At 54.5% G+C, this 14,626-nt stretch overlaps 1 protein-coding gene and 1 pseudogene across 1 annotated transcript in view; one reads left to right on the forward strand and one right to left on the reverse strand.

Annotated features, from left to right (window-relative positions):
• LOC137467742 (zinc finger protein 208-like) overlaps window positions 1-14,626 on the reverse strand; it is a 181,526-nt pseudogene that overhangs the window by 82,338 nt on the left and 84,562 nt on the right.
• LOC137467743 (zinc finger protein 850-like) overlaps window positions 1-14,626 on the forward strand; it is a 192,088-nt gene that overhangs the window by 39,528 nt on the left and 137,934 nt on the right. The window contains exon 6 of the mRNA XM_068179176.1: window positions 43-405. Within this exon, the coding sequence (XP_068035277.1) occupies window positions 43-405 (363 nt within the window). The remainder of the gene's footprint in view (window positions 1-42; window positions 406-14,626) is intronic.

A 14,626-nucleotide genomic window follows, 5' to 3' on the forward strand; every position in this document is an offset into this window, starting at 1 on the left:
AGCCCCACGATTGTGGGGAGTGTGGGAAGAGTGTGGGAAGAGCTCGGCCCTGATCCAGCACCAGGTGGTCCATACTGGGGAACGGCCCTACGAGTGCTTGGAATGTGGGAAGGGCTTTGGGTGGAGCTCCAAACTGAGAAGACACCAGCGCATCCACACCGGGGAGAGGCCCTACGAGTGTCCCCAATGCAGGAAGAGGTTTCACACCAGCTTCGATCTCCTCCTACATGAGCGGATTCACACAGAGGAGAGGCCCTTCCGCTGCCCCGACTGCAGGAAGGGCTTCAACCAAAACACCCACCTCACCAGGCACCGGCGCATCCACAGTGGGGAGAGGCCCTACGAGTGCGGGGAGTGTGGGAAGAGCTTCTCCAGGAGCTCAAACTTGACCCAACACCAACGGAGGTACCAGTAAGGGAAGCCGTGTGAGTGCCCCGAGTGAGGGAAGAGCTTGGAGTGAGGGAAGAGCTTTGTGCGCTGCTGCAGCTCCATCCCCCATGGGAGGATCCACACTGGATGATCCCCAGTGACCCCCATTGGGCAGAGCCCTGGTGATCTGTTTTCTTGGTGATCCCTGTTGGGAAGACACCTGGATGGAGTGCTCCACATCTTCCTGGCTCCCCGTGGGCACCTGGATGAACCCCTGGCAGGAGCATCCATCAGGACACAGACCAAAAATGGGAATTCCCTGGGGAGAATGGATTTGTTGACTTTCAACCCCAGGACATCTTTTGCATTACGTCCTCTCTGCTGGTGGCATCAAGTAATACTGAATGGTCTTGGAGGTCTTTTCCAATTTCAGGGATTCCATGATTTTGATTTCCTATTGCCAAAGGGCATCTTCCACAGCCAAATGGTGAAAAATGGGAAAAAGACCAAGATTTTGGAGACAGTGGGGTGAAACTCCACCACAAAAGGGTCTTCCCTTCTACCCAAGCATGTGGATCCTCAGCCGGCAGGGACACGGAAATCCTTTTCTTTTGGCCTTGGTTTTCTTTTCATTTCTCTTCATCCCTTCAAAATGTCCAATACTGAGGTAAAAATAGACATTGAACTAAGACATGGGTGTGGTCATGGTAGGACACAACATGGTGGGACACAGACATGGAGAGTGACATGGGGACACATGGACATGGAGGGGGACAGGGCCATTCATGGGGACATGAGGGGACACAGGCATGGATGGAGATGTGGGGACAATGACAGGGATTGAAACATGGTGGGGAGACAGCCATGGTTGAGGACATGGTGGGACACGGCCAGTGACGTGTGGGGACGTGGCCATGGCCGGCGCCATGGGGGGAACTTGCAGGGGATGTGGGGGATGCTGGGTTTGAGGGAGCTGAGGGTTCCTGGGAGGGACTTGGGCCTTGCTGAAGTCTTTGGGGACCCCAGGCCGAGAGGCTCCGGCTGCGCTGGGAGACCCCGGCGGAGGTTCTGGGGCAGCTGCTCAAGGACCCCTGCTTGATATATTGGCTGAGTCAAGCTTCTCATTCCTAACACTCAGAATGCTTTTAGATTTCTCTATTGGCTTTTTGAATTTCTCTACTGGCTTCTGCATTTCTGTTGGCTTTTTGCATTTCTCTGTTGGCTTTTGCAGGTTCCTATTGACCACGAGCATTTTGCTCTGCTGCTCAATACTGATATCGATTATTGATAATTCCTTGCAGCTGCTCGCTGGCACAATAAAATCTCAGAGTTGGCATGGACAAGTCCAAGGCTGTGTGAGCTTTCTGCCAGGTTTTGGGAATCCTTTACGAATCCATTTCTCACATCTCTGGGCCCCCCCCGGTCGTGGCGCTGTTCCCGGGGGTCCCGCGGCTCCGGGGGGGTCAAAGGGGAGGGGGTGGAACCCCCGTGATGGGTGGGGGGCACAAAGGGGGGTCCGGGCATACATAGTTTCTATTTGAACCACAAAAGCTACATTTTAACTACAAAACTACAGTTACCATACCATTAAAATGCTAATACAGCACTACTAATCTATAGAACACAATACATATTCTTTTTTGTATTTGCGAAAAGCCAATCTTTTAATCTGCATTTTTCACATGTAGTACTGTATTAATCCTTTTAAGTAGTGTGGTAAATATAGTTTTAGGTTATGTCATAATGTTCAAATAGAAACTATGTGATGTAAGATATTTTTTAGCAGCTCAAGAAAGGGATGAGATAGCCAAGAAATCCTTCTCAAAGAGATAACAGCAAGAGTCACTGCCTCCTTACTGGAAAAGACAAACATCATTCCACCTCCTCTCCCATTCCTTTCATCTTTCAGTGTCCGATTTCATTTATCAGCCAACCTACACTTTGTTTGTAATGGCAAATTATCTTTTTTCCCTTCATTGCCCTGAAAATTCCCCAGTTTATTTTATCCCCTAACCTGCTGCATATGCATACAATTGATTTGCATATGCATTAACCTGCCTGATCAATGTTGATGAGCCTGAACAGTTTTTCACTCCCGTGGCTGTAACGTGGTGTTTGCGACCCAGATTCAGTTTTTTTTACCTGTTCCAACCCCAAATTAAGTGAAACTCTCTCTTTATCTCTCTTTAACTCAGACACTTGTATTCTTCTTTAAGTTCTGTGTGGGAACCCAGGACATCCCTCTGGCTGCCCTGGATGGCTCGAGCCCCTGGCAGGGGGCTCGGAGACCTTGGCACGGTGTCAAGAACGCCTGTGGCTTCGATTTCAGCCCATGGAAAAACTGCCAACGTTGTATGAGGAATTACAAGCCACGAGGGTTTGAGTAGGGTGGTAGGTGAATTAACACAGGGTGAAAAAGTAGAATTTTAGGGTTTTAAAATACAGGGTTCAAGGGGACAAGATGGAGGGATTTGGGTGTGTCCTGACCTTCTTCTCCTTCTTCTTGCCCTCCATGTCTTGCTGCGATGGTGACATGTGGATATTCTCAGTTCAGTCAGAGAGAAAAAGAGAAGGTTTTCTAACCAGGCGAGAGCCTGGGAAGCAGTTGGGGAAGAATGTAAATAATTCACTAATCTCTCTTGTTGTTCACATTGTTTATAGATATGTTCTGCCACCGTGCGTCATTCACTGCACACCAGTGGTGTGAGATGTTTTTACTCTAAGACCAATGAAGTTAGTCTGCAGGATGTTCCCTATAAATAGAGCGGTGCATTTGAAATAAATCAGAGCTTCATTTCTTGCCTTCTAATTTGGAGTCCGTCTGCTCCCGTCCTGCTCAACGGCGACAGTGACACTTTTCTGTTGGTTGAAGGTAGAGACGCACTGTACAATATAAATGACAGATATTGGCATGTTATTGTAAACATAGTGCAGGTAGTGTTTAGTGTAAAATGGTAACACCACCCCAAGGGGGTGGGAGTCTGCCACAGACTGACCTGCTAGACAGACCGCAGCTCCTTGAGAAAGCACGTTATAGATTGTGGGAATCCAGGGCATCCCTCTGGCTGCCCTGGAAGGTCTGGGACCCTGGCAGGGGGTCAGAAACCCCCCTGTACAGAGCCCCGAGAGACACTGTCTGATCTCTATCCATGGAAAAGAGTTTTCAGTCTTACAGGATGAATTACAAGCTCTGACTGCTTGATATAAGTAGTAATTAGTGTGGCATGGGTGCAAAAGTAGAATTTTGGGATTCTAGGTAAGGGGTTCAAAGGAGGCAAGATGGAGGAAACTGGGTGTGCCTTGTCCTTTTTCTTCTTCTTCTTCATGCCCTCCACGTTTCACTGTGGTGTTGGCATTTTTTTATTGGTTTAGGCTGGGGACACACTGTTCAACATGGGTGATAGATATTGGCACGTTATTGTAAATAAAACACATAGTAGTTTTTGGTACATAATGTTTGTAACATCCCACTGAGGGGCAGAGCCCTGCACGCTGTCCTGCGAGACAGACCTGCTGCAGGTCAGAGAGAAAATATTTTAGATAAGAAGAAATAAACACCCTTGAAAACCAGCACAGACAAATTACAACTCCTTCTTTGGCAGCGGGGATGAAAGACAGAGACTTTACCATCTTGGGATCATCTAAAAATCACAGATCCCGACAACAGATAAGAGAAAATAAACGACCTTGAGAAGCCAACCCTATGCATTCCGACTTCTTCTTTGGCTGCGCGGAGGACTTTTGCATTTTTGGGGTCACCTCTACTGCCAGACACCTGAGACCTGGGAATCGCCCCAGAGCCCCCAGCCCTCCTTGTGCCTCCTGCCCCCTCACCCCAAGGGACTCCAGTGCCTCTCCCAGTCCATCCCAGTGTCTCCCAGGGACCTCACAGTCCCTCCCAGGGTCCCCAGAGTCCCTCCCAATTCCTCTCAGCCCACAGCCATTCCATTCCGAGTCTATCCCAGTCCCTCTAACTCCACTCCCAGACCTCCACCCTCTCTCCCAGTCCCTCCCAGTCCATTCCAAGTCCTTTTCAGTCCAATCCCAGACCTCCCCTCTGTCCCAGCCTTCCCCTACCCTATCCAATTTCATTCCCAGTCCCTCTCAATGCCACACCAGCCCTCTCCCATCTCTCCCAGTTCCCCCCAGCTGACCCCAGTGTGTCCCCAAACTCTCCCAGGACCCATCCCACTGTGTGCATCTCGCTGGTACCCTCGAGCTCCCAGCCCGGCCCTGGTCACCTGCTCTGCTCCGTGATGGATTTCTAGCCTGCCCACATCCAGCTGAGGTGGTTCCAGGGCCAGCAGGAGCTCTTGAGGCATGTGGTGGTCACCGACGTGGTCCCCAATGGGGACTGGAGCCACCAGCTCCTGGTGCTGCTGGAAACCCCCCACTCCCACTGCGGGGTCACCTGCAGCTGCCAGGTGGAGCACGTCAGCCTGGAGCACCCCCTGAGCCAGCACTGGGGCACGTCCTGGCTCCCACAGCGCCAGGGACAGTGGGAGAGGCACTGGGGGGGCTGGGAGGGGGATTGGGGTGTGCTGGGAGCAACTGGGAAGGAGTTTAAGATAGCCTGGTTTCAATAGGAGAGGAGCTCGGGGGTGTGGAAGGGCTGAGAAGGGGTTTGAAGGATGCTGGGGAGGGTGGGATGGGGTTCCAGGGGTCCTGGTGGACACTGGGAGGGAGTTTGGGGGCGCTGGGTGTGACTGGGAGGGATTGGAGTGAGCCTGGAGGAGCTGGAAGGAGATTGGGGATGGAAAAGCAGAGGTTGGGATGAGGTTGTTTGTGCTGGGAAGGGACAGGGAGGGGTCTGGGTGAGTCCTGGTGGAGCTGGGAAGGGACTGGGAGAGGGTTTGGGGGTCCTGGGGCTGTAGGGACAACTGGAAGGGGGTGGTGGGATCCTGAGGGGAATGGGAGAGGTTTGGTGGGTGCTGGGGAGGTTGGGAAGGGATCTTGGGAAGGTTTCAGGAGGTCCTGGGTGGCCTGGGGGTGACTGGGAGGGTGCTTGGAGGGGCTTGGGGTGTCTGTGAGAGGTTTTGGGGGTCCTGACCCCTGCAGATCCCCCAGAGATGTCGCCGGATGCCGCCCACAGCAAGATGCCAAAGGGGATGAGGGACTCCGAGTTGGGCTTCGTCTTCCTGGCGCGGGGGCTCAGCTTCTATCTGGGCAAGAACGTCAGGGGGGTCCCGGGGGTCGTGTCCCCCGTCCCCCACAGCATGTCTGCTCCCCCCGCGGCCCCCAGCCCGGTGTCACCCCCTTTTCTCTGCACACAGAGCTCCTGAGCCACGAGCAGCCACAGCCCCTCCCTGTGGCCTCCGTCCCTGCGCTGATTTTGGGGGGGTTGTGTGTCCCCCCAGCCCCGCTGTCACTCTGCCCCCGGCACAGGGACAACAGACCCAGCCTGGGCACATGGAGGGAATTTATTACCAACCAAACACAGCAGCGCAAGCAGAAGGGAAAGAAATCCCTCCAACACCTTCCCCCCACCCAACGGGGATCACCCACAACAGGGCTTATCCACGATGGAGAGACGGGGACAGCCGAGTTTAGACCAGAAGCCAATTTCATTGAGGGTACCAGGTGTTTATACAGGGTTTTACTTGTATGGTGCTCAGATAGGGCTCGATGTTTGCTAACAATTTCCCATTGGTTACACATTCTTCATGACATCACGGCCCTGGGAACATTATCTTATCACAAACTCTCACAACAGGTTGCTTGGTCACTTCTTGCCCAGGGAGACTTAAACTGTGTCTGTGTCTCCCACAGTTTCTGCTCAGTCAGGCCTCAGATCTCGGCCCCTTTATCAGCTCCATTGTTTTCCTCTCTGTTTTATTCCCCATTTGGGGGCACCAGGGCTCTGCTCAACGGGGGTCACTGGGGATCATCCAGCCCGGATCCTCCCATGGGGGATGGAGCTGGAGCAGCCCACAAAGCTCTTCCCTCACTCTCTTCCCTCACTCCAAGCTCTTCCCTCACTCTCTTCCCTCACTGCAAGCTCTTCCCTCACTCTCTTCCCTCACTCGAAGCTCTTCCCTCACTCGGGGCACTCGCTGGGTGAATTGACGTGAAAAATGAAAAGCTTACAATTCTGATAGATTTGTAAGATTTGGTTCGTATTGCAGCACCGCGCGCACGCCAGGCTTTTCCCTTCACTGGCCATGTGTGTCCCTGAAAACTCCGGATTCTTTTTTATTACTCTAGCTAATTTACATATTCATAGAATTTCACAATAGGTTCATGCATATTCATTCTTCTGATTTTGCCTTACACTTACAGCTAGTTACACTTGTACTCACTTTTTGTCAGAAAGTACAGAGAGAACTCCTGGGTCACTCTGCGATGTCTGTTTCAAGGTTGGAGGAGTCTTTCTTATCTCTTTAGCTTACAAATTTGCATTCTTTCTCTTTAGCTGGGGCAGTTTTGCTTGTGCTCCAGTTACGAGAATAACAGCATATTTTACTTATGTTTGCAAGCACAAAGAGGAACATTTTACCTAAATCCAAAGGGATTTCTAGCCTGTTAAATTTTTACACTATGTCAGGGCTTCCCTTAGTGGTGCCTCCGTTGGTGTTGGGTCAAGTTTGAGCTCTGTGAGAAGCTCTTCCCACACTCCCCACACTCGTAGGGCCTCTCCCCGCTGTGGATGCGCCGGTGCACGGTGAGGTTGGAGTTGCGGTTGAAGCCCTTCCCGCAGTCGGGGCAGCGGAAGGGCCTCTCCTCTGTGTGAATCCGCTCATGTAGGAGGAGATTGGAGCTGGTGTGAAACCTCTTCCCACACTGGGGACACTCATAGGGCCTCTCCCCAGTGTGGATCCTCTGGTGTCTTCTCTGTTCGGAGCGCCACCCAAAGCTCTTCCCACATTCCAAGCAGGTGTAGGGCCGTTCTCCAGTGTGGATCACCTGGTGCCGGATCAGGGTGGAGCTGCAGCTCAAACCCTGCCCACATTCCAAACACTTGTGGGGCTTCTCCCTGCCATGAGCCTTCTCCACCAGCTCCGAGCTCCAGCTGGATCTCCGGCCGCCTTCCTGGCTCAGGGGGGCTCTTTCCTCCCCACAGCTCCCTGGGCTGGGTTTGCAGCCCCTCCTCCTGCAGGATCTCCGGGGCTTTTCCTCCTCCTCCATCCAGCCACGCCACGGGAATGAAAAATCCTGGTTTGGGGAAAAAACAAGAGGAGAGCACCTCGGACTGGAGGTTCCTGCTTGCCACACTTCATCTCAGGAAGTCATTGGGAATCTTGTGTCTGTGAGAACCTCCAAAACACCAAGATTCAGCCCAGAAATCCTGCAAACTTCAAGACACAGATCAAAAACACCCCAAACCCCACAATTCAGCAAAAACCTCCTCCAAAAGATAAAGATTCAGCTGCCACATAAAACCAAAGCAACAACATTAAGCCCAAGCAAGCTCAGAAACACCAAGATTCACCCCGTGAAAATCCTGGATCCCCCTCCACAGTCACCTGCTGCATGTGAGGGGAGCAGCGCTCCTGGGGCTGGGGGGAGGCTGCAGATACAGGGAGGGGTGGAACCTTGTGCTGCTTCCTGTTTCTGCTCCTCCTCCTCCTGTGTCTCTGCTCTTCCTCACACTCCTCTTCCTCCTGCTATTCCTCCTTCTCCTGCACAATCCCACCTTCTCCTCCCACGCCCATCCTTTGACCATTTTGTTCCTCAACCCTGCTTCTCCTTCCCTTCTCCTCCTGCCCCCAGGCCCAGCACCCACTGCCGGCTCCCTCTTCCCCCCAAACCCACAGCATCCCAGCGCAGGGGCAGGGATGGAGCTGGGGCAGGTCGGGCTGGGGCAGCGCTGGGCTCTCGGCCGCTTCCGCCCGCACTCGGTCCCCACTGCAGCCGCTCCCGCCAGGACAGCGCGGGGGGGCCCGGCCTTGGCGCTGCCCCACTCCCACCTCCCCAAATTCCCCTCGCGGGGGCGATGGGGCCGAGGGGGGGGCGCAGGTGGGCTCCAGGTGGGGAACGCTGGGAGCTGCGAGTCTGCCTGGCAACTGGTGAGTCATCAGCGCCCTGCGCTCTGATTGGCTGAGCTCTGCCTGAGGGCTGGGGCTGCAGCAAAGAGGGGACACCCTGCTCCAGGGGGGATGTCCCGAAAACGGGGGACCCCCATGAAAGGAACAAGAGGAAAGTGTCTTTACAAACAGATGATGTGTATCTGCTCCGAGACAGGGCCAGGCACCTGTACATAAGGAAGTGACAGGAGAAGCCATCGGTTTCAGGAAATGTTATCAATTGATGACACAGACTGCTGCTCAGCCAAGGTCCTGCTCAATTCATGAACTTCCAGAAGAACAACAAAGACTTAACAGAGCCAGGAATATCATCTGCTATACAATAGTGGGGTGCATATGAAGGGGGTATGTAGCAGGTGGATTGGGAAGTCTGCACCTCTCAAGTACTTCAGCCAGTGGGGAAAGGGAGAGGGAGATGTGGCCAGGAGAATTGGGATGAAAAGGAGGCTGTGTCCTCAAACAACTGCAGAGATCCCACGGGGAATGTCCCATGGCCTCTCCCATTTCTAGGAATGAAATTACTTTTACAGGACTCCTCTGTCTGCTTTGTGGACAGAAACCTCTGCTGATGTCAATTTTCCCACACACCCTGGGGCTCATCCGGAATTCCTTCCACCGTCCGGGGCGGCGGGCAGGGAGTGCAGCTGAAGGTGCCTCACCCACTTTGGGTGATCGGCTCCCTTGGCTGGCGGCAGCACCAGGGATCGACTGGGGACCCGGGAGTGACCAGGAGACAGACGAGGGACACATCAGGGGGGTCTGTGAAGAGTCAGCAGGGAGAGAGCACTGAAAATCTCAGCAGTGAGTGCACTGGGATCTTTGGGGAGTGAACATGGCAGGGCACCCAGGGAGGGGAGAAAAGGGAAAGCCAGGGAGGGGTCCTGGCCAAAGGGATGATGATCCCAAAATGTCTCTGAAGGGTCCCTTGGGAGAATGTTGAGGTAGTTTGCACATTCCCCCAGAGGTAATTAAGGACATGGACACCCGTGGGGGCAATAAGGGAAGAGGAGAAGGGCTTTGGACAACAGGGGATGGATGGTGTTGGTGTGCTGGGAAGGGATCGGGTGAAGGGCAGTGTGCAGCAATATGGTGAAGGCAAGAAGCAGCAGGAGGAATGTATGTGGTAAAAAAAGGATAATAAAAAAGAGTAGGAAAAGAAAAATACAGAGGACTGAGATGTTTTTCAGCACTGTTCTATGCTCAGAATTTGCCAGCTGATCCAGATCCTTTCCATCCCGGGTTTCCAGGACAGGAAAAGAAGGAGGTCAGGATGTCAGGGGGTTTCTCTGTGGTGGGCAGCGGCAGCACCGGGCGCAGAGGTGCGGGACCGGGAGCACGGGCTGGGGGCCAGTGGGGAGCTGTGGGGCCGGGCCGGGGCTGTGGGGCAGCCGGGGCTCAGCGCCGGGCGCTGCCTGACCCCACCAGCCCCGGGCAGGGCCGGCAGTGGCCCCCGGCCCCCAGGAGCCTGTGGGACGCCCCGGCCGCTGCCCGGCCCCGTGGAGCTGCCGGCCCTGCCCGCCGGGGGGGCCGCCTTTGGACACTGCGGCAGGACAGGGACCGGCTCTGGGATACGGGCTGGGGAGGGGACCCTGAGCACAAGGAGGAAAACAAAGACACATCTGGGAAATGCAGATTGTACATGGAAGGATCAGGATTTTCTATTAAGCATTTGCTTTGGCTCGCTGGAGAAAGGAAAGATTTTGCACAAAGCTCAGCAGCTCTCAGGGGATGAGCACCCACAGGCAGTGATCCGGGCTGCAGGAGTGGCAGAAGGCAGCCCTGGAGCAATTGGGCACAAAGGCACAGCAGCTGAAGGCAAGAAGGGATGAGCAAAAGGCCAAGCTGAAGGGAAAGGCCATGGCACAGCTCCTACAGCCCCTCAGGGATCAACCCCAGGGCCCAAGCGGGCCCCAGCACCCAGGGGACGGGGTCGGCCACAAGCACCTGGCAGAGGCATTGCCCTCCTGGCCAGGGGAGAGCCCACCCAAACAGCCCCTGGGAAGGAGTCAGGGCTGTAAACCAAGATGCCATGGGCACGGCTTTTGCTGTTGGCTTTGGCAAGAAGAAGAGCCAGACCCAGGGCAGATATTGAATTCTCTCCCTTGCAATTGATCTTGGGAATTCCTTACCCTGGTAATTCTCCACCCAGTGCAGGGTGGGGATAAGGGATGTACATTTAAAGCAGTCTGTGGCCAGAGTCCTGTCTCTTGTGAAATCTCTCCCACAGGAAGCTGGGCTGGCACAGAGCCTGCCTTGGCACTTTGCTGTTCCCAACATCCAAGCAGGACATCGGGCCCTGCCTAAGGAGGGCAAAGCAGCCCCACTGGTGGCCAAGTGGCGTGGCCCATGCCAAGTGTCCCCGAGGCCAGAAACAGCCCCCAGCACAGCTGAGCACGGGGGACCCCTCAGCCTGGGCTCCAGGGCTCTGAAGCCCCGGAGATTTGCACTTCCCGCCTGCAGCAGGAGCATGGGAGGCCCCCACGGAGCCTGCACTGAAGGCAGCGCAGCAGCAGCCAGGGCTCCACAGCGGGGCAAGCCCCTGGGCCTGCCCACACATCCTCTGCTCAAATCCTCTGCCTGGGCACCCTCCTTTGGCATCTCCAGCCACCGGGGCCAATCCTTGCTGCCACTGCTGCAGCTTCAGTGCTTTCTGGGCCTGCACTGCCACAGCTGCTGGCGAAGACAAAGGCACAATTCCACTCTGGGTCTCAGCCACACTCACACACTGCGCTGCCTGGGATTGCACTGATGGAAAATACACCAGGTCATAGACTTGAACATTTATAACATTTTATTTCTCTACTCAGCCTTGGTTTGCCTTGGCCTCGGGGAAAGAAATGGTAAAGTTTTTTTTAAGGGATGTTCCACCACTCAGTGGAGATGAGTTTAACATCTCAACACTCTGGGAATGGCCCAAAAGATTCCCACAAAGATAACGCCCAGCAGCAAACAGCAACCAACACCTACCCCAGACACTGCCCCCGGCAGAGCTGGAGACACCTGCTCTGGAAAAGGCTGAGAAGGAAATCCAGCAGTTCCGACCTGATGAACAGCAGAAGCCAAGAAATCCGGGTCCAACAGGAACCCAAATACTAAAAACTGCACAACTTGAAACTACAGAACATTAAACCAATGGATTTAGATTGGTTCAGACTGTATCAAGTATGGGAAAAATCCAGTTAAACCCACGTGTCATGGAACGATTTTCTCTGCACATCTGGGCTATGTGGGGATGGAATGATTTCTGTTGCAGATCCTGGCCAGAATCAAGGAATGCCTTGACTCTAACACTAAACACATGGGTGGAGTTTTGGTTTTTTTTTTTTGTTTTTTTTTTTCTTGCACTTTCAGTGCAAAGTTTATAGCAGAAGAGTATTTTTGGTAATAATCCTACTTCTATATTGCCGGTTAGGTTTCGGCCAGGGATGTGAGAATGAGTTTCTACTCCGAGGAGAAGTAGAAATAACTTAATTGCCTTGGTATTTATTTGTGTATGTTTGTGTGAGAGATACCAAAATTTTGGTCAGGATTTTTCAACGTTCACCTTTAGGCTGCATTTTGCAAAACTAGAAGAGATTTAAAGGTGACCCTTTCACTCATAAACAGTAAATAGTTGATTTGAAGGAAAAATGAAAAAAGCAGCAGGTTGTGGGGGGCCACATGTGAGGCTGCTGAAGGCTGCTCTGGAAGAGAAGCTGCATTCCAGGCAGCCAGCAGAGGAGCTTTAGAAATGCAAATTAACACTGCTGGGGCAAAGTGGGGACAATGGACCTGCCTCTTCTTGCCTGGGGCAGGAATTGGGCTGATTCCCTCTGCCCCTCACCCCAAGCTCTGCCTGCCTGCACAGATGGAATCTGCACAGCTGAAGGCAGAGCCCATGGTGAGGATCTCTGACTCTGCAACAGAAATGGGTGAAGCTGCAAAGGGAAACAGCAAATGGAGAATGCTGTGAAAACCTCACTAAAATAAGGGGGGATCATCCCTGTGCCCACTCCAACATGTGCTGGCACTGTCTATGCTATACAGGCAGTATCAGAGCACTGGGGTTTTTTGCTATAACAAGTTCAGGGAAATCAGTTGGAATTCAAGTATTTGATGATGTAACTAGGAAAAAGCTGTCAATTGATGCAGTCCCGGCTGGAGGGAGCGCCCAAAAAAGGAGAAAAGGAGAAAGGCCACCAGAACAAATCCTACAACACCGTGGACCAGCCCCTGGGATCCCGAACCAATTCGTATCAGGAGACACAGAACCCATTTATCATTTCAATGGCATCATTAGATTACAAGCTGTCCTCGAAATAAGAACCAACCAGACACCTCCAGCTCCTGACCTTCCTGCCGACCCATCCACTGAAATGAGGAACACAACATTTCACCAGGGGATGGGATCACATTATCTATTAGCAGAAAAAACAGGAGTTTGTGGAAAACTAAATGACTCCAACTGCTGTTGGCAAAGAGACGACAAAGGAAAAGCGGTGAGAAAAGATAACAAAGGAAATAGGAGAGCAGTTTGTGTATTGGTCCAAACATGGAAAGGATGGGAGTGGGACACGGTTTCGTGGCTCCCTGGCACACCATGGGTTAAACGAATGCTGCTTCTCCTCTTCTGTGCTACAGCAACTCTCATCTTTTTACCATGCTCCACACCTTGGGAGTGCAGCTCATCCAGCAGCTGAGCCAGGGGATGCAGGTGGCAGCCAGGCCTCCTGATCCAGAAACGGCTACAAAAGGACAGGGAATGAGGGCACCGAGAATAATCCCAAAACCAAAGAGGACCCGGGAAGAACAAAACAGAGTCAATGAGTGAATCTGCCTGGAGATAGGGCCAGCGACTTGGAGATGAGGAAGTAACGGGAGAAACCATCCGTTCCAATAAATGTTACAAATGGACCCAGACAGCTGCTCAAAGTCCCGCTAAACTCCTCAACTTCCCGAAGAACAAAGACCAAACAGAGCCATGAATATCGGCTGTCATCCACAAGGAGGGGTGCATATGAACGAGGACGGGCAGCAGGCGGATCGGGAAGTCTGAACCTTCCAAGTCCCTCAGCCAGTGGGCAAAGGCAGAGGGAGATGCGGCCGGGAAAATGAGAATCCAAAGGAGGCAGCGTGCTACAACAAGGGCAGAGAGCGCATGGCAAATGCCCCACGGCCTCTCCCTCTGCTCAGCAATCGAGTCACTTTGACAGGACTCCTCGGTCTCCTCTGGCCACAGAAACCTCCGGCGACGGGAATTTCCCGGCACGGGCCCGGCCACGGGGCAGCCACCTCTGTCCCAGCCACAGCAACCGGGACGAGCCAGCGCTGCTCCGGCAGCGGCTCCTGCCCAGGCAGCGGCGGGAAGGAGACCGCGGGCAGCCGCTCCCGCAGCGCCCTCAGCCCAGGGCCGGCACGGGCCGGACACGGCACCGCCAAGCCGCCGGAGCCCCCTGCCGCCCCCTCCGCCCGCAGCGAGCCCCGAGCCCCCGCAGAACCCGGCGCGGCTCCCACCTGCGCCGGGGCCGCCTCCGAGCTCCGCCAATGCCGCCTCCCCGCGCTCCGGCCGCTGCCGCCGCTCCCGGGCCCGCACAGACGCTCCGCCAATGGCGCCGCTGCCGAGCCAGGGCCGCCCTCAGGCCGCCAGCGGGGCCGTGCTTCGCCCCGCTCTCACCAATCAGCGCGCCAGAACCGCGACTGACGGCAGCAGCGGCCAATGGCAGCGAGGGGCGGGCTCTGCACACGGCACAGCCTCGCCCCGCGCTCTCAGGGCCCCCCGGGCTGTGGGAGGGCAAAGCCGGAGATGAGGAACAGCCCTGGAACGGGCCCGGGCCCGGGCCGGCATCGATCTGCAGCACCGACAAACTGCTCCGCACCTCCCGACACGGCTTTCCCGGCCCTGCGCCTTCGCCTTCGCTGGCTCCGGCTCTGCGGGAAGCCCAGCAGCCCCACTTCTCCTGCCCCCTAATTCGGAGCATCCGTGCATCGCTTTGATTTCCCCCAAAAAGGGAAAACCGCCCCGAAGCCCTGTGGGGGAGTGGGGGAGGGGAGAGATTTCTGGCACAAAACTCCAAAAGCTCCGAGCAGGACAATGAGAAGTCAATGAAGAGCCTTGAATGCAGCTTTCCCCACGCCTCCCTCCTTCCAGCTGCACCTCCTCCCCCGGCAGTGCAGGAGACAGGGAATGGGGCCGTGCTCAGTTCATCCCCCGTGGCTTCTCCCTCTGCCCAGGGACAGGAGTCGTTCCCCTGCTG

Source organism: Anomalospiza imberbis, unplaced genomic scaffold, assembly GCF_031753505.1.
Source record: "Anomalospiza imberbis isolate Cuckoo-Finch-1a 21T00152 unplaced genomic scaffold, ASM3175350v1 scaffold_78, whole genome shotgun sequence".
Classification (NCBI taxonomy): Eukaryota; Metazoa; Chordata; class Aves; order Passeriformes; family Viduidae; genus Anomalospiza; species Anomalospiza imberbis.